Genomic DNA, 25,391 nt, shown 5'->3' on the forward strand with positions numbered 1-25,391 from the left:
ATTGCCATAAATGAAAAAGGGACCTGTAATATGGTCTCAAACAATTCCAACCTTTTCAAAAATATTGTGTATGTTATTCCCTCATCCTGTGAGGACTTTCCCAGACCAATGGCCGCAATTCTAACGATTAGCATGCCCGTGAAGTATAAAGATACAGAACATACCTAACCTAATAGGATTACATTGTTATCTAACATTGCCATCATTTCTTCACAAACAAACATTCTCCTATCAGAGACACGTACCATTTGTAACTATTGCAGAAAAAATTCAACTGTATTTTATAAGTTACAACCCATTCTTAACTTAAATTTAAATTTCTTTATCAAATAAAGTACTTTTTCTTCTGGAAATCGTGTATTTATTCTAAATGTAATATATTTTTAGGGTCCAGCCATAGAAGATGGTAGGCTGAAAATCGGAGATAGGCTTCTTGAAGTCAACAACATAGAAATGACCGGTAAAACACAAAGTGAAGCAGTAGCTCTGTTGAAAAGCTTACCACTAGGCAGTAAAGTAAAGATTGTTGTGTCTAGACAAGAGGACGTGGTTGATACTACACTGCCAAGAATAATTGTAAGTATTATGTAAAACTGTGTACTTTTTGTCTGTGTGTTATTCGTTTTTGCGTGTTGTATGACCAGTATCGCTTAAATAGCATATTATTATAGTAAGTTTTTAAGACATACAAGCAAATTCAGAAGAAAAAAAGAAGTTAAATTTTATTCAGCAAGTTCTTTAGCTGTATTTGATATTTATTAGTTCCACAATTTGTTCATTTGTCAGAGCATGCTTAAGTGTGGCATAATTTACACCTGTATTGCTTCATTTGGGGGCCTTTCTAGTTAAAAATATATTTTTTTAAGTCTTAAAACAACATAAAGATTTGTTAGATTCAAGCTACATACCCTGCCCATCTCATGTTGACTTATTGATTGTTCAATTGGACATTATCTGGTTGTTCATATTATGTTTACCCAAATTGTTTCAAAATTTTTTGAAGAATATTCTTCGAATTTAGGGTAAAATGTAGTTTGTACAGGTGTATATCTTTTTGAGATTAATATTTGTTAGGTTATGTTAGGTTAAGTGGATTTATTTTAAATTTATACAATTAGAATATCGTTAAAGTAAAAAAAAATGTGGAAGTGTTGAAAACAAAAGTTTTCAGTGTTTTATTGTTGGATAAAATGAATTTCTATCCAGTAACGGTCGAATCTATCACTTATGAAAAATATTATATTCTAAACAATTTGCTTGTATGTTTTGCTCGCAAAAGTGTAGTCTATCTTTAGCCTATTGTTTTGTCTTTGTCACTTAGGACGTCGATTTGAAAGAAGTCCGCGAGGAGGAATCTCCCGAAGATATACCACCCACCATTCCACCGCTACCGCAAAGTCATCTTCAAGCGCTTCAAAATCGCACCCCCGAAAAGGGATCAGTAGCAAAAATCATATCGCAGTTCCAGGACGCTGTCAACGGCAATGTAATTATTGTTTTTTATTTGTTTATATTGTTTTAAGATTCGCACAGAGTACAGATCGCTGGTTTATATAAATAATTTGATAATATGACTAGAATCCGTTATATAAATATTAATTTGAGGACAGTATTTTCATTAAAAATTTATTAGTAGTTAATAATAATAATAATAATACAGTATTCTAAGAGAATTTGGAAGTGCGAATCTTAAATTATTATCGAATGCACCAGCTAGTTTTGCAAATACCGCAAATTGTATATGTTAATGTATGTTTATAAAAAGTGTGCTTTGTAGCTTGCTTTTAATTTTAATGTTTAAATATTATGAACATTATATCAGGCACATTTTATAGTGTCTATTTACAGTAAGATAGACAAATAATGATCAGTTATCTTTCAGACAGTAGCTTTTTCATCATGTAGTTAGTTTTGACAATATGACAGCCGCGGTCCGATAAGTAATTAGCCTCACCGCCCGATGGCGCCACTATCGCAAGCGAAATTTACTATCATGTAGTCCATTCTCTCTGACGGCTAATGTCAAAATTTCGGCCGAATCGGACTCGTGGAAGCAAAAAGAGCAATATCGGTGGTTGATTCGATTCTTGTTTTTGTAAGGTAAATAACGCAATCAAATGAAAGAGCACTTTGATGTGCACGGTGATTCTTCTTCTTTAATGATGACCGTCAAAAATTGGTTTAACGAGTTTCAATGTGGTCCCATGTAGGTTTTAGATGAGTCACGCCCTGAAAACAGCTATAACGAGGATAACGTGACAAAAATCCACGATCTCGTATTGGCAGACCGTCGATGGAAAGTGCGCGCGATAGCCGAGAGAGCAGGCATCTTAAAAGACCGCGTGGGTTATATCTTGCATGGAATTTTGGACACGAGAAAGTTGTCGGCGCGATGGGTGCCGTGTTTGCTCACTCCGGACAACAAGCGCAACCGTGAGATCACTTCAGTACAGCATTTGACGCTGTTTAAGCGCAGTCCGAACGAGTTTCTGCGTCGTTTCGTGACTGGTGACAAAACATGGATCCACTGGTACACACGAGAGGCCAATGAACAGTCGAAATAGACCTTCACCCGGCAAACGTGCTCTTACAAGCGAATTACAGGAATAACGTCTACATTCGTCCCCATTTATATCTCTATATATTTTTATATATAGAGAATGGCAAAACAGTTACGGAGCTCTACTATGCCTAATTATTGGGTTGATTCTATGTCCAATTGCAGAAGAAACGGAGAAGAAAAAGTGCTCTTACACAATGACAACACACCGACTCACACCTCCATTGTCACGACCAAATTGGTCGAATTTGGCTACGAATTGCTGCCCTATTCACCATAATCTGCAACTCGCCGGGCAGAAATTTGAGTCGAATGAGAAGGCAATCGTCGCCACAGAGGCCTACTTTGCAAACCAAGATGGGTTAAAGAAGTTGGAGCATCGCTGGACCAATTGTATCGAGCTAACGAAGACTATGTTGAGAAAAAAAATCCAGTTTTCCACAATTTTGGTTTTTTTGTAGTCCTTATTGGACCGCCCTCGTAAGTTTTCTAGTTTTCTATTACTAATTCTGGTTTATTTTTGATTGTGGTGTGTTTTTGATTCCTGTATGACTGTTTTCTGCCTTCAATTTTTTTATTTTAAATTATATCCATCTTTTATCCATCTCCATCATTTCCATTTTATCTCCATCTTTGTATGTCCACTTTCATCTGCTCCATCTATAGTATTTTCGGCTTATTATTTGATCTATTACTTTGTGGTGTACAGTCCGTTATTCGTAGCTCAGAAATCTTTTCTCTTATTTACTCAAACTGTATTTGAAACTAACTATATTCTCTCCCATTTATGAGTCAATCTGGGATTGTATGGTTAATTCTTGATATTGTTGTGTATTTGTTTGATATCTTTGTAAGGGACTTTACAATTATGAGGAATACTTTGGAGTAAATTTTAGGTGGTAACGGCTATTTTAACACATTAAAATATAAAATTAGCTGGATAAACAATGTTTATGTAGGAAATATAAAGTTAGCTGGTTAATTAAAGCAGTAAAAAATGACCACTTCCCTTTTGTTATACTTATCGTTGCAACGAATGTTTGTATTTATGATGGAAATGGAAAAAATGCGCTTTCGTCGTACCCAGAGTAAAGAATTGATGTTTCGCAACACGCGGTGGTAAATATTCTAATCATCGTGGCAGGACTGATAGGGTAATATGACGGTGTCCTATTTATGGAACGACGAGTCTGCCTCCCTACGCAATGGGTAAAGGTTCTAAGTCAAGAAATCGCGTGGGGAATAGTCGAACTCTCGGTTGGTTCGCAGCCTTATCGAACTAATAAAAAATCAAAAACACTTGCGAGTATATTCGGGGTAAAATTAATGATTTTTCCCAGAGAATGGCATGATTTTTCCCAAAATATGAAGAGAATGCCAATGTTATCGTGAGAAATTTAAAGAAGATAATACCAAGCAATTAAATAAGTAATTAAGGTCATACGTTAAAAATATAAACAATAATAGAAATAAAATATTTAAGTAAGCACTAAATACTTTTCCGAACACTCCGTTTTACAAAAAATGTCATCTACCTATCATGACACAAATGTGAAAAAAGTTTATGATTATCTTGTACTTGATCTACTTGTCAGTTACCGTGTACGCTTTGCAGTATTTGCCAACGCTCAGTTCTTGTTCGTTAGGGAATTATATTAAACGTGTCTTTTAATCTTTTACATACAGAGTGTTTTTAGATTATTTGACAGCTTGTTTGTTGTTGTATTGAATAAATATCCCATCATTTTATTTGTGCTTATCCTGTTAATCTTAGATATTATTGTCTAATATATCAACACATTCTTCATTAATGTGACTTAATTTCCCATTTTCTTATATTTAACCTTGTGTAAACCATAGAATAGTAAATAATTTTTCGAAAATATATACTTTTACCTGGCTTTTTGCTGTTAAAGCTTTTTTAATAAACATAACTTACTAATATTTACATATCGTAAAGATGTTTGACAACTAAATAAAATTTGTGCTTTATGTAAATTGTAGCCTTCCGACCAAATAGACGAAACTATGGTGTTCCCATGGAAACACCGCGAAATACTAACCTTCAACATCCCCGTGCACGACTCCGAAAAGGCCGGTTTGGGTGTAAGCGTGAAAGGTAAAACCAGCGGCCCCAAAGACCTTGGTATCTTCATAAAAGGAGTTATGTGTGGTGGAGCGGCTTCCAGAGACAACAGACTACGTACTAACGACCAATTGCTCAACGTCAACGGCATATCTTTGCTGCAGCAGACCAACAGCGATGCTATGGAGACGCTGAAGAATGCCATTCCGCATACTGAAGGACCTGTCCCGGGTCACATTACTTTAACTATAGCTCGACGAGTAGAATCGCCAAATAATAGCAGTAGGAAGAATTCCCTTGATAGTATTTTGGGGTAAGTGAAAGAAAAAATTGCTAGTATTTTATAATGTGTTAATAATTAATCGTTTCTAGCAATTCTACTGGCGACTCTCAAGAAAAAAGCGAATCTGTAAATAATTCCGGCAACAGTGGTGATTCTGCAAACACGGTAATATTCAATCCACATGGAGGCATGGGCAATATTTCCGACAACAAAGCTCAAGTTAATACCCAGCTCAATGGTCAGCTCAGTAGTCAATTAAGTCCGATGCATACGTGGAACCCTGTTTTGGAACGATTGACCGGTAACGGAAAGTTTCAACAACAACAGTTGCGGAATGAAAGTTATTACAAGGTAAATAAGTTTAAATACATCATTTTATTGTTTTTCTTTTTTTATAACCTAAAAACGTATTCAAAGATCTTTTCTTTTTGATATTGCAGTCCTCTATTTGAGTTTCTTTAGTCTTAGTCTTTATTAAACCTTTACAGATTGGCTATAGTTGCTATTCTGTTGACTAATAAAACTCTTGAACTGTCTAAGTCCGGAATTTGTCAGTACCAAAAATGCGCACAGTGTTGCTAAAGCGGAACGTTAATCCATGCACTGGAAGAGCCCAACGTCACCGAGACTCATAAAGCTCGAAGGACCAAAACAAAAAACTGAATTGCCGAAGATAAACTTGTTGACCATCATTACGTACGAAGTGCATAGATTAAGAAAATTAAATTTTTACTTAATGTTATATAGCACTGTGTCTTTTGACCAGTTCTCTCTTCCAGTCCATCCGGGATTGTCCAATGTCCATTTTTCCTTCACCACTTTTTGTTTGGTATAACTATTTCCACGTTTTTTCCTTTAGTTCGCAGAGATCTCCATGTGGTATAAAATTATGTTGTTAGGGGCTGTTAATTATTTGTCACTGTTTGCATCTTAAACCTGTATTTATTTCAGATGCGGATACAGGTCACTGCCTTGTTTACAATATCGGTTGCTTACAATAACAATAACAAATGTGAGACCAGCACTAACATTATGAAATACTATTCTAATATGTATATTAACAACTACTAATTATTATTTATCCTTATTCTAATCCCGTATGCGTTTACAAACGTATTTATACAAACAAGTGTGTTTTTCAATGTTACTCGTTCACTATAGGTTCACTCGGTTCAATGTAAATTGAATTATAAATCATTCGTATATTGACTTATTGTACCGTAAGCCTTTTTGCATTTAGTACTTAAGGGTTAAAACTTTACTCCGTTTAGGCGAGGCAGTATCTCTTTATCGTATACTACTTACAATTGGAAATTTCTTAGTATCTTCATGGAGCCTAACACTTACTGTTTTTATTTATGTTCAGTATGGATATGTAGTATTTAGTCGTCTATTCCACACAACCTGCTAAAGCTTCAAGCATTTTATTTTGGTTGACTCTATCAAATCCTGTCTCTAATACAAAAATATTAAGACCAGTGTTTTATTATACTCTATAGTTCTCTCTATAAGAGTGTAAATACTTATAAAAGAACAAAAAATAGAAGTAGACAGACTAGGGGCATCTGAATGAGGTCTGGGGAAACTGTGAACTCAATTATATGTAAAGGATAGGATGTAACGTCACAATTTCATTAGGTCTGGGGAAATTTGAAAGTGCTTTAATCTATGTTTGTAAGAGGTGTGTGTGGGAAAGACCGCAAGTCGTCCGACATTTTTAGTCAAAATTAATTAATTATAGACACATGTCAAATAAGGAATCTGCATTAGCGACTGTCACAGTTCAGCTATTATCTGTAAGTCATGACAAAAGGTGGCTATGATGTCGCTGTCATGTCAGCTCTCATGTTATCTGTCACTTTTCCATCTGTCAATTCGTCTTCTTCTCGTTCTATAAAATAGTCTTATCTTCCGTCTGCCTATCCTTCTTCTTTTCCGTGAACGTTAGTTTTCACATAAAACGATGAAAAACTAAAATATTTTTTATGGTTTATGTAAATTAATGGTTAAATGTAAATGGAATTTACATTTAAATTACACTTAATGCATTTTTGGCAGGGACGCCAAGCAGTCTTAGCGACCGGGTTTATCGACCACGCGACCTTCTCATTGATCACTTAGGTCACGTGATCGATAAACCTGGCAAATTAGAAAGAGATTCAAGGACTGCTTTGTGTCAGTTCTTTCTGTCGCACTGGGGGAACGGGCTAATATTGCAACAATCAGTTTATGTCTATGGTTATACATAATCTAACCAATAAGTTATCTATATGTCTAATTAGTAATGTTCAATAAAAACAAAAATTGTTTTAGGCTACTCACGACACTTGGACGAGTAGCATGCTTGGAAATAACTCATTTGGCAACATGTCTGGTACTACTGTAAATATCGCTACCGCTGAACCTATTTTAATAGAAGACGAGTATGGATCCAGGGTACTAACCCACTCTAATCAACATCAACAACAGTAAGTAAACCACAAACAAAGCAAAACGAATAATCTATTAACGAATGTTTGTTTTCTTTTAGAATCAATGTTCATATTACTAACAAAGTTCCCACGAACATATCCGATATTCGAACCGAACACGAACCGGACGGTAAGGACAACAAGACCAGTTTATCAGGCAGCAACGGTGATAAAAGTACAGATACCTCGTCACAAACGACGATTCAGTGCACCGACGCAACGTACGCCAGCCAATTGTCTCTAGAGAATCCCAAAGGATTTTCTAGAGATGCTTTTGGAAGGCAGAGTATGTCAGAGAAAAGACATGCAACGTTGGATGCCAAGAATACCGATACATATCAGAAATCAAAGAAGATTAGGGAGGAGAGAAAGATGAAAGAAATAAGTAAGTTAAAATGCTTTGTTATGTCAACTGTGTATGTCATTATAGTAGCAAAAACGAAAAAACGAATTAATTGCCAAGTAACTGTCATGTATTTTTTTAAAATAAACTAAGATTCACTAAACGTGACGAGCGTTGTCTTCCCGTCAATTTGTTTCTCCCAAAAATCCAGAATTATCGATCAGAGAGGCAACGCTCACGATGAAGCAACCCTTCCCGTCGATCTGTATAAGTATTATTTAATATTCACTTTTATATGATATCCAACTGTTTGCACTAATTTGTTTGAATGATTCACGCGAAGTTTTGCAAATGAACATTTGAATATTAACAAATAGGGCTTGCAATCTACTTAAATGAATAAATTCAGGTAAGGTTTTTCTGTTTATAAAAGGAAACCTATCCTTGCAATGTATTGAAAAGAGAATCAGAAATCTTTTAGAAGTGCAATTCGTTTTTTCGTTCTTCCAATAAATCATGTAATTAACAAATCGCTAGTTTAAGTAAATGTGCTAATAGTATGTGTTTTCTCATCTTACCCAACAGCTGGCTTAGTCCGTATAGGTTCAGTGGAGTCTGTCATAAGTGTTAATAGATCTTCAGAACATCCCGAGTGTAAGCATTCCTTTCATTTTATCATTTGTCATTCTATCCTCTAGTATTTAGAGATAGGACATCGGTAGACATTGATGATCAAACAGTAAAACAAGACAAACAAAAATTTAGTTATAAAAAAACGTGTACGGTCGCTATACAGCATGAAATCAAAAGAGCGTCTAAGAATAGTTCTTCATAAATTTTAAGATTTTTTAAGTTATGTGACTAATTACGTTCCTGTAATATCTCGAAAATTCTACCTGACGTACCTGGCATTACTAGCGATATTTTTCTGGAATTTCGGTTCAAAGCGCTGACCGGGCTTTCAGTGTAATAGACACGCAAAATCTAGAAATTACGATCTAATTATTTAAGACGAAGTGCTTATCTTGTAAAGTGATATATAATAATTATTAATGAGACATTTATTAATTATACAGTGAATTAGTTGTTTTTTTTTATTTGAATGTTTAAATAAAATTAGTTAAACTACGTATTTCACTTAATTTCTGAACCCGCAGAAAAAGGTAACAATTGGTGCCAGAATAAAGTGAAATTAAGTGAAAGTAGTTTTTGTCCAAAATTTATATGGTAAAAACGGGAAACGAGACCAAGATGAAGGAAATTCGGTATATGATTGCAACGTCGTTTGGGAGAAAAGAAAGCTGAAGAGAGACGTCGTCAAGAAGAAAAAGAGACTGACGAATAACGGCAAGAAGAAAAAGAGAAACGTCGACAAGAAGCTGAAGAGAGACGTCGTCAGGAAGAAAAAGTAGCTGAAGAGAAACGTCGCCAGGAAGAAAAAGAAGTTAAAGAGGACCGTCCTCAGGAAGAAAAAGAAGCTGAAGAGAAACGTCTTAAGGAAGACAGAGAGAGTTTGCATGAGTCTTTTATCAGAACTAAAAGCCTTAAACGTGAGTAAAGAAGATATGAAAAGAGAAATAGAAGAGGCAAAGGAAGATGAAAAGAGAAATCGAAGAAACAAGAAGACATGATTAAAGAAGTTGAAGTAACAAGAGGTCTAGTAGAGAAAAGACATGATGAGAGTGAGAACCCTTGAAAATATCCGCCTAGAAATAAAAAGACCAAGCAACGGAGAGTTAAGTTAAAGCAAAAGTGATTTGTTCCCCTGTCAACGGAATAATTAAGCCCCATACATTTGACGGCGACACCTCCTGGCCAATGTATAGACGACAATTCGAAGCCGCTGCACAAAGTAATGGATGGACATATAAACAGAAGGCAACAGCTCTCATATTAGTACTTCGAGGTAAAGCTGTCGAAATCCCCCAAAACATCCCAGAGGACGCACAAAAGAACTATGAGACCATCTTATCGGCTCTAGAACTAAGATACTGCAATTTTTGATGCAAGTATACCAGAGTCAACTGAAGTGCGTATCCAAGGCTCAAACGAATCTGTGCATGAATACGGAACGGAACTAGAAATGATGACACGACTCGCTTGGCCCGAAGCCTCGAAAGAGTTCCTACACCAATTCACCATCCAATGTTTCCTTGATGGCCTGCTTGATGTAGATCTCCAGCAGCCATTACGACTAGGAAGAGGATGCTACCAAATATTAAAGGACGCTATTGTGCAGCATAGGAGTATGAAGTCGTGAAGAATGTGTCCCGCCATCAACGCAAAGTCCATAAAGTAAGAGGTTCTACCGAAGTGAAGAAGGCGATTTAAATACGCTGCCCCAGGTGTTGGCCGCCCAATTCGAGAAATATCTCGGCCCAATACCTGATTCTTTGAAACAAAAACGTCAAGGGCGCCTAAAGTGTTACAATTGTAACCACATGGTAGGCCACCTTCAACGTGCTTGCGGACAGGCCATTCCCATCATAGCAACGCAGTCTCAGATTATCAATATCCACAATAAGACGAAGCAGCGACGGTTTAGATGCCGATGGACTTCTTAATAGTCACCGAGCAGGAATAAGTTAAGCAAATGCCTTCGACCTCTCGAGAAGACCATGCGAAGGGTGCAACTGTCGATTCTGCGAGAGGGCCAGATTCGGTAGTTGAAAACCATAGAGGGCGGAAGTAACGAAGAAGCTCTAATCAAGGAAAACCTACAGGCTGAGCAGAAGACAGATCCAGATCTAAATCTAGTCAGTGAGCAGAGGAAAGATCCAGATGTAAAGCTAGTCCTCGAGCCGACGAAAAAACCATATCTAAAGTTAGACCGTGAGCAGAAAAAAGATACAGATCTAAAGATAGTCCGTGAGTTTCTAAACAGCGGAGCTAGGCCACAGTGTTAGGAGATTGCCAAATATGGGCAAGTAGTGAAGGGCTACTGGCTTCAGTGGGAGTCTCCAAATCGGAGAGTCCAAATGGAACAAGAACAGTGCCCCAAATTGTTCTTCCAAGGTCGTGTTAATAGCAGACCTCCATAATAGCTGCTCCGGGGGCATTTTGGGATCAGTTTTTTTTTTGGAAAAATAATTCGTATAACGTACGTAATAGAATCTACAGCAAGGGTGGATTCTGCGTTCATCTGTATTAATGTTTCTTAATAGGTTTTATTGCTACTAGCTTTATCACTAGCTTTAATATTTGTGGATTATGAAAAGGCTTTTGACGCCATAAATCAACAAAAAATGCCGAAGCCTTTACATAATGCCGAATTAACTATAATGAGAAAAGCTTAGCTACCAGAGGTGTGCAGATGATATTGTGCTAATAATTGATAGAATAAACGAGGCCAAAAAATTTTTAAAGTCAGCTTTACCTTTCTTCGCTAGTAGGGGGATTGAAAATAATTATATCTACAACCCAGATGATAACAAATTTTGTAGTCAGCGAAGATATATGCGTAGGAACAAGATCCGTAGACCAGGTAATGGCCTATAAGTACCTAGGTCAAGAGATTCGCATCGGAAGAGATAATATACGACTGATTTGGACTGCCTTCGATAAGTTAAACCACATTTGCAAATCGTCCAACATACCAATATGTCTTAAAAAAAATCTTTAACTAGTGTGTTTTGCCAGTGTTGACTTACGGAGCGGAAACGTTGACTATGACAAGGAAAACAGTGAAAAAGATCCGTGTGGCTCGAAGGGCGATGGAGCGTGCTATGTTGGCGTTGCAATACGCGAAAAGATCCCAAACCGCCAGCTACGACTAAGATCAGGAGTGGCTGATGCTGTAGAGAGAATAGCAGCACCGAAGTGGAACTGGACAGGTCACGTTTCTCGAATGACAGATAACAGATGGACAAAGCGGATACCGGAATAGAGACCACGAGATGATGCCTACCGAAGCAAAGCTCGTCCACCAACACGTTGGACTGACGATCTAACACGTTGCCACATTAATTGGTTGCAAGAGGCAAGATCGAAACAGATGGAAAATTATGAGGGAGATCTATGTCCAGCAGTGGACAAGCGAAGATTGAATGATGAAACATGCTGAGTTTCGTCGCGGTTTTTGTTTGTTCCTGATCGATTCTTGTTCTATGATAAGCTAGGAAATTGGTGGTCACTTTCTCCAGAGCTCCGCATATCTTCATTATACTTTATTAGAAACCTGTTTATGCGAGTAGAACCTGATGTAGTTTCCACTTGGGTCGTTGTCACTGAAAAGACAAGCTCTCACGACTCTCGGAGTAATAATCAAAGTTTATTAATAAAAATGTAAATTTATAACAAAATCAGCAATTTTAGAAACATCTTAAAGTTTACAGTGGGACCTATATGGGACTTATAATTGTGTAGATAAACGTGAATATATATATATATATATATATATATATATATATATATATATATATATATATATATATATATATATATATATATATAATTTTAAAATAATATAATAAAATAATATAATTATAATATATAAATTTAAAATATTTATTTCAATGGACTTGGACTAAGACTTGGAAAACAATCTCCAAATAGAGAAACAAAAATTAAGTTTGATCTACAATTTCTACCGAATTGCCTTCTCGTTTCAACAAATTACAGAACTTTTAAATCAATTGCACGTTTTTTTCGATAGATGCTGATAAATTAGGCCAATTAGGACCAAGTTTAGGTATGAAGAAATCTTCAAGCTTGGAATCGTTACAGACAATGGTACAAGAGGTAAGAATTTTTGTTTCTATCATGATATTTAATACAAACAATCAATGAAATCATTTCATTTAAGTTGCTAGGTCTCAATAATTCGATGCCAAGTAAAAGTGCGCCTAAACAATTACACGTGAACAAATACTGATCCTTGTCTACAGAGGAGATGTAAGACTCCTCTCTTACTCTCGGTACTACATTTTACGATCGTTCAAAAGATGATCACACTGTGTTCATCTATTTTGCATACTTTTTTTGGCTGATATTGTAGTATAGAATATTTCTGTGCTTTATTATTTAAACAAAAAAAAAAAACATGTTTTTTAATCGATAATGTATTCCTTTCTAGATTCAAATGCAAGAAGAAGGCGACCCAGCTTATAGTTATAGAGGGCCTAATGGAGCTTTAAAAGTAATCAGGGGGAAAGGCTGTGAAGAAAGCTTTAGGGCAGCTGTAGTGGATCCAAATCACCGAAGTGAGATTGGTAAAAATATAATATTAGTAAATATATTACCATGCAATTTATTTATATTTTGTTGAGTGAAATAAAAGATTGGAAAACATTTTTTACCTTTGTTTTACTTTTAGGCGCCAAAAAGCATTGGTTAATTGATGGTCCAATGGAAAACGAAAGAGAAGTGGATGGCTTTACCAATATCCGAGGAGCTCCTAGGCAATCTTCTCTGAATGCAGCTATTGATATAAAAAATAAATCAGCAAAGAAGAAACCCGGTATATTTAAAGGCATTGGCTCAATGTTCAGGTAAAGAAAATTTTAAAGTCACTTATTTACAATATAAAGTAATTTCAACATAATGCTTTCTATTTTTAAACTTTTCTTAAAACTAAAATATCAGATGAAATAAAAAATGTTTGATGCAAGTAAGTCTTTCAAAGTGTGAAAAATATTTTTACAATTATGATCTACTATAATTGCAACATAAAACAGTACATCTTGACTTGCACTATAAAATATTGATAGATTGATTGATAATACTGCCTTACACGGTAATAAAACAACTTTTGGCGTTAATCAAGGCATGCAAATAACTAAAAGGAATTCACATGCTACTAGGGCTATTATATATTCATGAAACAGTTTTTTGAAATAAGCTTTGTAAAGTATATATTTGAAGAAATATTTGTTTTATTGTACAGGTTTGGCAAACATCGTAAACTAGACTTCCAAGCAGCAGAGTCTGCCCAACACTATCACCATACAAACGAATTCGATTCAAACGCCAATGTACCTCAACAACACACCGCCGATACCGAAAACCGGACGCAAAGCAGTCAAACAGAACGAACGCAAGAGCATTCACAAAAAGTACCTCAAAATAGCAACCCCCAGAACCAAAACACTTCCCAAGCTTCTCACCACCAGTCGCAAGGTTCACAGAACTCGCACCATTCTCAGAGTTCGCAAAATTCTTCCCAATCGTCACATCAGTCCCAGAACACGCATTATCCGAATTCGCATTCGCAGAGCTCTCATCAATCATCAACGACACATCACCCTTCCCAGAACATTCCCCATCAATCACAAAGCTCTCATATGGCATCTCAAACGCAAGGTTCTCATTCTCAAAGTCGTTCTTCGCCTACAACAAACCAGAACTTACACCATCCCCAACAGAGTTCGTCCCATGGACATAGAGAACAGCAACATATTATACGGGAGCCTCTATATCAAAGGCATGGTTACTTACACAGGCACGCTGAACAAGTCCAGGTAAGAATCTCTTATTTTATTAATCGTTTAATTTTATACAAAGGATGCAATTACTTAGGAATAAAAATTTTAGAAACAACATCTAGCTGACAACGCCGCTCAACAGAGTGAAAATAAAATAACTACGCCTACTTCTTGGTGGTCAAGGTCATGGTACCACTCAACTTTGTCATATAGTATTTAAAATTTAGTTACTAGTGGTATACGACGGTTGTCGTATGTGAGGTGGTCAATATATTGTTAATATTTCGGATATTAGAATCTTGAAAATATCAAGCTATTCTAAATGACTTTAATTGGTCAGAATGACCAAAGTACGTAGTTTAGAATAGATAAGTCTCATATACATAATATCGTTCCATACTAACGTAAATATATTTTTTTGTTAATGCATTTGATGTCACCAAAATGGAGTTATTGAAACAACTCTTGGTTATTCGTACTTCCTGGATGCTGCTTGAAATATATGTTTAAGATTCTAAACTACATTTACATTCTATACAACAAATATTTCATGGACTTTATGTATTCCTCTCAGATCCTTCACGTTAAGCATTCGTTGCCATTATGTCAATGCTCTCACTCTGGTAAGCTAAATCAATTTTAGTTAAATATCAACTTTTTCTTCCAGGTCATTCCAGAAAATGCGGTAGCTCCTCCTGTTAAATATAGGCAAAATTCGTCGGAACATAGAAGGCATGATAGGGAAACGCATAAACAGAGAATGACCCAAAGACATACCTATTATCAAAGCGATGAAAGAGACGTGTACGATCCACGGCACCAGCAACCACAGGTAAAAACTTCAATAATAAAATATTGGTGCAGAAATTCTATCGTAACCTGATTACTAATAAATGACTATTCGTTTCTTATATTTTTTAATTGATTTCTAAATTGATGAGCTAAATGACCAATAGGAAGGTCACGTAGTCGATAAACCCGGCCCTTTAGAAAGAGATGCAGGGACCACTTTGTATTATATGTCAAGGTCATTCTTAATCATACCTGTCATCTTTCAATTGATGTTTCATGGTCGTCGAATCTGTTTACATTCCTGTAGTGGGTAACCAGTCGTGCAATGGTTTTATAAGCAAATACTTAATATATTATTTACTATATCTTTGCAACAATATAATTTTATATTTTGTATATTTTTAGAGGATAGATCCATCAAATGCTTACGTAGAGTATGGAAGACCAGGAAGTAGATCAGGCATCACCGACTCAGTTCCATTTACCCATTACGTCAACTATAATGAACTCCAGAACCACATTAGGTATGATAAGGACTTGAATGTAAAAAGGTACATGGAAAAAACAGACTCGTGGATATAAAAAATTCCCTTACTTTTAACTATTTTATTTTTATAAGTTATTGTGTACAAAATAATATTTTTTTATTATGATTTATTGTTACTATATTTTAAAATATATATTATTTTTTATCCCAGTTTATATTGTATTCTATATACTTAATATATTTATTTTTAGTAGACATTGATTATTTGGTGGGTCTGTTGTTCTGTGAACCTTTTTTTTAAGAATTAATAACTCATATGAATCGTTCAGACATTGTAACTAACCTTGTCATGGTCTTCGATCATATTTGTCATAATGGTCTTATACAGAAAATAAAACTAAAGGAGAAAACTAGACAAGAGTTATTAATACCATTTCAAACGTCACAATATCTTTAGTTTTCGCACTGAAGGTATATGTCAAGATTACTATTGGCTGCCAACGTTCGGAAGAAAGCAAACCATTTTAACATAACATGAAACAATATACCTACTTTCAAAAACATTCAAAGAAATCACAATCGTACTCAATTATTGTATTACGTTTCTGTCTGAATAGCAGATAACTCCAACTAATACTTCACAGATACGCGACTGAATAAGTGACTCGAAATTGCTGGAAAAACTTATGGAAGTTATCTGAAACATTTGATGAACAAAAACAGTTCAAATCAAATTGGAGAATAATTATGAAATGCGAGGTAGAACACGCTATAAATAATGCTAAAATTAGAAAAGCTTGTGGTCCAGATGATATACCAACTGAGTTGCTGAAACTAATAGAGGATGATAACATAAAAGTAGTAGGAAGACTTTTTAATTCAATATATAACACCAGAGTGATTCCCACAGATTGGCTCAAATCCATCTTTGTCGCAATACCTAAGAAACACAACGCGAGAAAATGCTCAGAATATAGATTAATTAGTCTAATGAGCCACCACACTCTTAAAATTTTCCTAAGAATACATGACAACAGAATTAGACGCAAATGCGAAGAAGATCTCGAAGATACCCAATTTGGTTTTAGAAATGCTATGGGAACCAGGGAGTCACTTTTTGCGCTTAGCATCCTATTACGAAAATACCGTGACCAAAGAAAAGATGTATTTGCATGTTTCGTGGACTTCTAAAAGGCATTCGATAAAGTACAGCATGTAAAATTAATGCAAATATTGAAAAATATCAGGGATATATGAAAAGGATATTCGTGTCATTAAAAATTTGTACTGGAATCAAACTGCTATCGTAAAAATTGGAGATGAAACTACTACGGAGACTACACCGATGAAATCTTCATACAACGAGGAGTAGGACAAGGTTGCATTTTGTCGCCAACATTGTTCAATGTTTACTCGGACCAGTTATAATAATCATCTCAGTTTCGAACTAAGACAAAAAAATGATTAAGTGCTATGTTTGGTCCGTACTTATGTATAGCGCAGAAGTGTGGACGCTAAAAGTATCGATCATGAACAAAACTGAAGCATTGGAAATGTGGCTTCATAGACGAATGCTGAAGATACCTTGGACAGCAAGGAAAACTAATGAAGAAGTACTAAGGAGCGTCAACAAAGATAGAGAACTGCTAAAGACTGGTAAACATCGAAAAATGTCTTATCTGGGACATATAGTAAGGGGAAGTCGGTATAAAATATTACAACTGATCCTTAAAGGCAAAATAGAGGGCCATAGAGATGTAGGAAGAAATCAAGTTTCTTGGTTAAAAAACATTCGTGAATGGACTCAGATATTAAATGCAGGACAATTATTCCATATTGCAGAAGATCGAGATGCCTTTGCAATGGTGATCGCCAACGTCGGTTAATTCTCATATGGCACGGGAAGAAGAAGATACGTATTCATAATTTATGATATGCGGATGACACAATGATATCGGCAGATAGCGAAGAAATACTACAGAGACTGATGCATAAGATAGAATTAAGGTAGAATTTACATCAGAAATAAGAATCACAGAGAGAATAAGACCATTATCAGCAAGAACTTAAATAAGACTAAGAATAAAACATAAACGACACTGAATTAGAACGAGTGTCAAAAATAACGTAACTGCGATGCAATCTAAATGAAGCTAGAATCACCCAGTGAAGTAAGAGATAAAAAATTGGGAAATCCTGTATAGTGAAACATTATTAGTTAGTATACAAAACAGAACTAACTTTTATGGTTTACTATTTACTAAATTTATTAAAATCTTTTAGCGAAAATTATCAATATTAATTAAAACATGTCTGAATGATTATTATTTTATTAAACATTGTTTTTGTTCTTATCTGTATATCTGTTTTGCACATTTCGTTTTGTCACTAACACACTGACTCAAACGCATGGCAGGAAAACACTTTATACGTTTATATTTACGATTAAATGATTCTGCTTTTTTTAAATGCCTATTCGTTTTCCAATTTGTGACGCTCATCATCACTATTTATATTATAAAAGGTAAGTTTTGATATATGGCAACACCGAAATAGAACCGATATATCTGGCATCATTTTCAGCCTCGAACGTCAACCACGTCGACTCAACAACTCAACAAGCACAGTAGCATCAATTGAATAACTTATGAGGGAGTTTATCAGTTGAAGTTGGAAGTATAGTGGTAAAGATAATTTCATTTGAAAGGATTTCATCCCATTATTGGAAAACGTTTCATATACGTATCTATATACGAGGTCTATTAAAATAATACCCGAAATTTTCGTGGGTTTGGAGAGTCCAATCGTCAAAAAAAAATTTTTATTATGTTGGTATACATGATGGTATACATGGAAGGAGTTGATAAAGAAATCAGAGAAAGAGAACTGGAGGACGATCTATGGAACGATAGAATGAGATGGAGATTGGAAATCGTAAGACGTCGAAGAACATTGTAAACCGACATTATATATATATGGTATACATGGTCCTAAAGTATACAAAAAAATTTGCAGAGCTATATTTATTGTTTACCTTGTCTGCAGCAGCCGCTAAGGTTCGACGGTTATTCTGAGCTCGGCGATTTCCATTTGTTTAAAAAAATGGATCAAAGAATTTATATTAAATTTTGCGTTAAAATGAAATAAAGTGTAACAAAGTGTGAATTATTAACAAAGGCCTATGGTAAACATGCTATAAAAAAAAACAAGTATTTACGAGTGGTATAAGCGTTTCCAAGATGGCTGTGAAGCTGATGAACGCCCGGGACGCCCCAGCACATCAATAACCGATGAAAACGTAAAAAAAGTGACACAAATGATTATGAACGACCGCGAATCACAATCAGAGAAGTCTCTGAGGAAGTTGGCATATCAATTGGCACATGCCATGATATTTTTTCAAACGTTTTGGGTATGAAACGCGTGCCAGCAAAATTTGTTCCAAAATTGTTGAATTTTGAACCAAAACAGCGGCGAACGGAAGTTGCTCAGGAGTTTTTAAATTATGTAAACGACGAACCAGATTTCCTCAAAAGGTTAAAGCTTTACAATAACAGGTCACGGAACATGGGTTTATGGATATGCCATTGAAACTAAGATTCAATCATCCCAGTAGAGGATTTCTGGTTCGCCAAGACCAAAAAGGGTTGACAGGTACAGTCGAACGTGAAGGTTATGCTCACTGTGTTCTATGATTTTAATGGCATAGTGCAATATGAATTTTTGCTATGAGATCGAACGGTCAATAAAAAGTACTACCTTTAACGCCATTTCTGGAAAAACAACTCATGGCTTTTACATCATGATAATGCACCAGATCACACTTCATTGCTTGTTCGTGAATTTTTGGCCAAAAACAATACTGTAATGGTGCCTCAGCCTCCATATTCGCCAGACATTGCTCCGTGTGACTTTTTCTTATTTCCAAAAATAAAGGAAACTCCGCAGAAGTCCAGAAACGTCCTTGCCATATCTGGAGGATGAATTTAGGATTGGCATGAATTAAAAAAAAAAAAGATTATATTATTAGATTGTTCTGTGGATTCAGAGAAGTAAAGCACGACGCAGTTTAACTAACTTTATTATCTCAAAAGCTCTTATTTACAAATATCTAGAACGAACTATCTCGAAACAGCTGACCGGCACTCCGAAAATTCTCGAAGATCTCACAGGGCCGCAATTAGGGGTATCTGACTCACAAAAATATCTTGCATGGATAGCAAATGGAAACCTATGAAAGACCTTAATGCCCATATGTCTAAAAAGCATTATGTTGGTCAGTACATCCTATACAACTATATATACTGAAGAGAGGCAAAAATATTAAAATTTACGGTACCATAAAATTGCCGTACCTATACAAAATACACACATGCTCAATCAGCAAATCACCAGACAACCGCACAGCAACGGACTCATACAGATTTGTGCTGCGCCTACTGCGTTCCCCATTTTCGAGATGTAAAACCATCGTGCCATGCTTGGCAGCGATCCATAAGAATAATAGCCGCATGTTTGATCACTCGACCAAACTTTGTTTTTACAGCTATTGCACAAAGTTGGTATGCATTGCGCAAAAAAATTGATTATTAGTGCCTCTATTCCCGGGTTACCAACCTTGTTTATTTACATTCGAAACTGAGGACATTTTAGGTTCTTCTAGGTTCTTAGAAAAATGCAGATGTATCGGAATTGAAACAAGAACGAGGCCGAAGACAGTTTTTTATTGCCTATGAGAAGTTCTATAAAAGCAAAAAAGAAATAAAACGAGGATTTTAATAAATTTAATATTTACACTAATGCCGGAAAGAGTACAAATACCGTGTAATAAGTACAAATCACCCAACATTTAGATCACTCCTTCGAAATCAGACGCCGAATTGAACAGACAAGAACCACAGTTCAAAAATTCAGACCTTTATTATCCAATAATTCATTGAATTTGAAATCCCGTGAAAACTTTACAAGGTGCTATGTATAGTCTGTACTTTTGTATGGATGTGAAACTTGGACTTTAATCGGTGAAAGTATGAATAAAATAGAGGCATTTGAAATGTGGTGGTATCGAAGAAAACTCAATATATCATGGTTCATCAGAACCCGAAACTAAACAATTCTTAGAAGAATAGAGTTCAACGAACTGTTTTAAATATCATTAAGAGGTGTAAACTAGAATATCTTGGACATTGATAGGAGCAGGAAATATAATGAGACAATCAGGAAAGAAGAAAATGGGGCGGAAGAAACTCTCCTGGTTGAGAACTTTGCGACAATGGACATATTTAACAGCAGACCTTTGATAATCGTAGCGCAATACCGAGATAAATATAAGAATATTATAAGACTGGTAGTCGCTTACGTTTCCTAGGAGCATGGTACCCTAAGAAGAAGATATTTACACAGCAGCTTGTAACGACTAACTAACTTCATATCACATTTGACATTTGTTACACATCTCCATACATACACACTGAATGTTGCCATATCTTAAAATTTATCAATTGTTTTTAACTTTATAAATGATTTACTACTACTTAACAAAGAAATTTAAGTGTCTTTAGGTGTACAAGGTATACAAAGATTTTTTTTTAATTCTTTTTATATAATTTTGAAGACTTATATTATTTTACTACATAACCGGCGTTTTATTAGCAGCTAATCAAAGAGTTAGATATATTACAAAACAACAGTACCTGTCGTAACTTTTGAAAATGTCTATGTCTGCAATATGTATGTAACACACCTTGTTTTGTCCTGTTAGCCGCAATAAAGACACCCTATCTGATAGTCAGATAGTGCAGATGCGTCTTCAGGTGCAACAGCAAAGATTAAAGGTGGAGGAGGAAAGGTATGCACCTTTAAGAATTACCGTTTGTTTCTTATTTTTTGTCGTTTTCTTACTTTTCTAACACACGCAAGCTTTTTGTGGGCGTTAAATGTTTTAAAAAATAAATACACTGCTTAGAGAAAAATAACAAAGATATTTTGCAAAAAAAAGTAGATATAGTAAAAAATTAGCAAATTTAACTAACATTATTGATTAGTAATTAATATATTTATTAGATAGTATTATAGATTTGTAGTATAGAGTCGTAAGGCTATGTAGCAGCCTTTATTTACCAAGACTATCGATATTTTTTGTGTCTAATCCTTTTGTATTTTGTGATGTGTGCGTGTTAATTAAATGCCTTGTTACTATGTAAGCTAAACTCTAAACCTTTTTCTTCTTAGTGTGCCGTCTCCTTACGGAGGTTGGCAATCATAACGTCTATTTTTATTTTTGAACTTGCTGCTCTAAACAAATCAATCGATCTGCATTGATACAATCACGTAGATTCTTCAACCATGAGTTCTGCCTTCGGCCAACAGATCTTCCTTGAATCTTTCCCTGTATTATGAGTCTCAAAATTTCATATTTTGGTCCCCTCATCACGTGGCCTAGGTATTCCAGTTTTCTGATTTGTATAATGGTGATTAGTTCTGTTTCTTTACCATCCCTCCCCAGTACTTCTTTATTTGTAATTCCATCAGTCCACGATATTTTTAATACTCTGCTGTATAACCACAGTTCGAAAGCCTCGATTATTTTTAAATTGCATTTTTTTAATGTCCAAATCTCAGCTCCATATAAGAATATTGAAAAGATATAAAAGCGAATGGTACGTAGTCTGATCTCCAAATTTAGATTTTTGCACGTTAGGAGTGACTTCATTCGTATAAATGCTGATCTGGCAATCTCTATTCGCCTGTTTATTTCTGCAGTATGATCATTGGTTTCATTGATCAAAGTTCCCAAGTACTGATATTTTTCTACTTGTTCTATCACGTTACCATTGATTGTCAATAGGTGATGTATATTTTGTGGTCTTTTTGTAATTAGCATGTACTTCGTTTTTTTAGCGTTTATAGTAATTCACATCTCAGCACTATTCATACTTAAGCTTTCGATAAGATGTTGTAGGTCTTCTATACTCGTTGCTATGATCACAGTGTCATCTGCATATCGTAAGTTGTTAATTAATTTTCCGTTAACGGTAACTCCCGCTTCGATATTATTGAGCGTGTTTTGGAAAATTTCTTTAAAATATAAGTTAAACAAAAGTGGCGATAAAACACATCCCTGTCTAACTCCTCTACAGATCTTCATTTCTTCTGAGTGTTGCCCATCAATTTGAACTATGGCACTTTGGTTCCAATATAATGTTTGCACTATATTTATGATTTTACTGTCAATGCGCTCTCTAAAACTTGCCTAGACATTAATCTGAAATTGTTTATCTTGTTTATACCGCTTGCCGAGTAATTATTACTTTGGTTTCATAGAAAAACACACCGATAAATTTAAAAGAACTGACTTACATCTTACGAAATGCAAGTATTTTGGTTTGCAATTTGTGTTTAGTATAATACATTAGGTTATTTGTACAGTCCGGAGATATGCCAAGGAAAATAATTAGGTTGAGAATTTCAGCTATGTATAACAATGCAACTGCCCAGGGTTCGACTTTGTAGAAGCGTCACCAAAGGCTAAAATAAACTTTGGTAAAAAAGGCTGGGCGTACAGGACAGCTTTAACCTAAGGATGAGACACAATAGACCTATTAAACCGAGTGAAAAGGTGGTTAAGCACTAACTTATATTGAACATAACCTAACACTGAAGAAATGTATGCTATTCAAAGTGAAATATGGGAGAAATATCGCCATTAATCAATCCATATCACGGAAACTATAAGAAAGTAACTGTCGGCAGTCATAACAGCTAGTGTAACATACAAACCTTATTTGACAGTCTCAAAATGGCATAAAATTATTTTTAAAAAATTGAAATTAACATTTGTGTTTGTGTAGAGGAAAGGGATGACCTTCAATTAACATTTAACACTTCATTTTAATCATATACGAGGTTTAAAGTTGTGTTTTTTTCTCTTATTTTGAGATACCTTGTCGAATTTAAAAACACAATCTCTTAATCTGACAGTTGAAATATTTCCCTCAAAATAAATAGAAAACAAAGAACGCAGTATTCCGAATCACACTAAAAATATTAGTCGGTCAGTAATTCAGATCCAATTGTTACCGACGTTGGTGATTGGCGTGTGTGGGCGGTCCCTAAACCATGCAAACAAATATATTTTCTTTGTTGAATCGGTACCGAACAGGCAAACCGAACGGTAACGTCGGTCCTGCAGCATTGGATCCGCTTTACCGGGCCAACTCATTTTAGTGCGGTGCGAAATGCTTCGTTAGAACTTATCAGGATCGGAACCATTGGAACTAATCGACTGAGTGAGATGTAACTGACTAAGTAGCTTTAGGGACTAGTTATCCAGAAAAGCCGGCAAATTGCAGTTTATCTACACATTATACTCTGTGTGGTGTAATTCCATGCAAGTACTATTCAGCGAGATATCTTTATACAGTGTACAAAATTAAGAACATTTACAACTTTTATTTTCTCATTACAACAAATTGTTCCCTTAAAGCACGAACTCTTGTAAAACAATTTCCATTAAATAAATCTATGATATTTCTCGATAATTAATACTAATCGCAATCCATATCTAAATCATCCTTATCCTCTGAATCATCTTCTATATTAATTATCACCGGTTCAATATCTTCCTGCAAATTGTCTACCGCAAACATTTTTGTTCTACTTTCTTGGCGTGGTTCACATAATTATGCCACTGCTCTTTAGATACGCGTTGGTAAGCTTCTTTTATCAACAGTTCTACCGTTTTTTCTTTAAAATCAACGTTGTTTGAAGCCACATACCTTTTCACTTGACTCCACACCATCTCAATCGGGTTCAGCTCGCAATGGTAAGGCGACAGTCTCAAAATCTTAACGCCATATTTTTCCGCAATTGCAAAACGACAACAACGACAAGTTTGGAATTAACGTCTTCTGAAACCATTCTTCATATAGATCCCCGTTTACTTCGTCGTGGTAATCAGCTGTTCCCTTCTTGGCCAAGAAAGTTAATTCGGCCCTTGCCACAAAACCAGTACTTGTGTCTCCAGGATATGAATCTTTTCTTTCCATTATTATCGAATCTCGACCTCTTTTACCATATTCAAAACCCATGTCAATTAGTAGCCTACAAAATGTGGTTTTTGAAAAAGCTGATAGGTCCTCACCATGTATGTTTTACAAAAAAAAAATTATGGACAATTTTCCTTATTCGAGATTTCACTCCTTCATTGTAAGTATTCTCACATTGGACTGGAAACTGTTTTTCTTCCTTTTTTGTATCGGTTTCAGTTTGTCTTACTGGGCCTCTTCGCGGATGTCATAAATTTTGCGAACACTCACACCGCACATTTTCTACCTTCTTCTATTTTCTCCAAGCTGTCACCATTTTTTAAGTTCAGATGATAGTTCAATACATTTAACACCACACGTTTTACTTGCACACTAAGAGTCCATACTCTGTTGGAAATTCACGACAGATACTGGCAACTGCTCCATGATGTAGGTACTTTCATCCGCTTGCGAAAATTAAATAGAACTGAGCTTTCATAGTTTTTGCCAACAAGTTTTTGATCTAATGGCCAGTACCCCAATCGACAAAGAGACATGTTTGCTTTAGTGGACAATGGGGATTAAAAATGATTCGCTTCTCCTAATGACTTTATAATGATCTTTATTTCCCAAAATTCGCTATTGAAAGTTGATAAATATAGATAAGCTATCGACAATGAGTCTTTGATATATTTTACTTTTTTTATAGTATTTTTCTTCATGTTATTGTTTAGTTCGACAATGTAACTCTCTTATTTATACATCGATGATTGAATCATGCTTTAGTTGAAACAATAATGATAGTCTTTTATACAACCGTAGGCAATTATTTTGTGCGCGTATATTCCAGTACTATGATTCTTAAATCCGGCCCTGATGCGTCGTTCGGGGCAAACCGGCAACTTGGTCGGCAGTTCTCCC

The 25,391-nt window shown here is 35.4% G+C and overlaps 1 protein-coding gene across 13 annotated transcripts in view; it reads left to right on the forward strand.

Moving 5' to 3' along the window:
- Nucleotides 1-25,391, forward strand: part of baz (par-3 family cell polarity regulator) — a 356,412-nt gene that overhangs the window by 325,551 nt on the left and 5,470 nt on the right. For 7 of the 13 annotated variants that reach the window (XM_072522400.1, XM_072522395.1, XM_072522393.1 and 4 more), the window contains 14 exons: nt 388-576; nt 1,322-1,486; nt 4,565-4,959; nt 5,019-5,280; nt 7,243-7,397; nt 7,460-7,785; nt 8,329-8,397; nt 12,398-12,483; nt 12,818-12,953; nt 13,058-13,232; nt 13,628-14,201; nt 14,833-14,997; nt 15,363-15,508; nt 21,206-21,292. In XM_072522400.1, coding sequence (XP_072378501.1) covers nt 388-576; nt 1,322-1,486; nt 4,565-4,959; nt 5,019-5,280; nt 7,243-7,397; nt 7,460-7,785; nt 8,329-8,397; nt 12,398-12,483; nt 12,818-12,953; nt 13,058-13,232; nt 13,628-14,201; nt 14,833-14,997; nt 15,363-15,508; nt 21,206-21,292 — 2,930 coding nt within the window. The remainder of the gene's footprint in view (nt 1-387; nt 577-1,321; nt 1,487-4,564; nt 4,960-5,018; nt 5,281-7,242; nt 7,398-7,459; nt 7,786-8,328; nt 8,398-12,397; nt 12,484-12,817; nt 12,954-13,057; nt 13,233-13,627; nt 14,202-14,832; nt 14,998-15,362; nt 15,509-21,205; nt 21,293-25,391) is intronic. The other 6 variants (XM_072522399.1, XM_072522405.1, XM_072522397.1 and 3 more) reach the window with 5 other exon arrangements.

The sequence above is a fragment of the Diabrotica undecimpunctata genome, chromosome 2 (genome assembly GCF_040954645.1).
Source record: "Diabrotica undecimpunctata isolate CICGRU chromosome 2, icDiaUnde3, whole genome shotgun sequence".
Classification (NCBI taxonomy): Eukaryota; Metazoa; Arthropoda; class Insecta; order Coleoptera; family Chrysomelidae; genus Diabrotica; species Diabrotica undecimpunctata.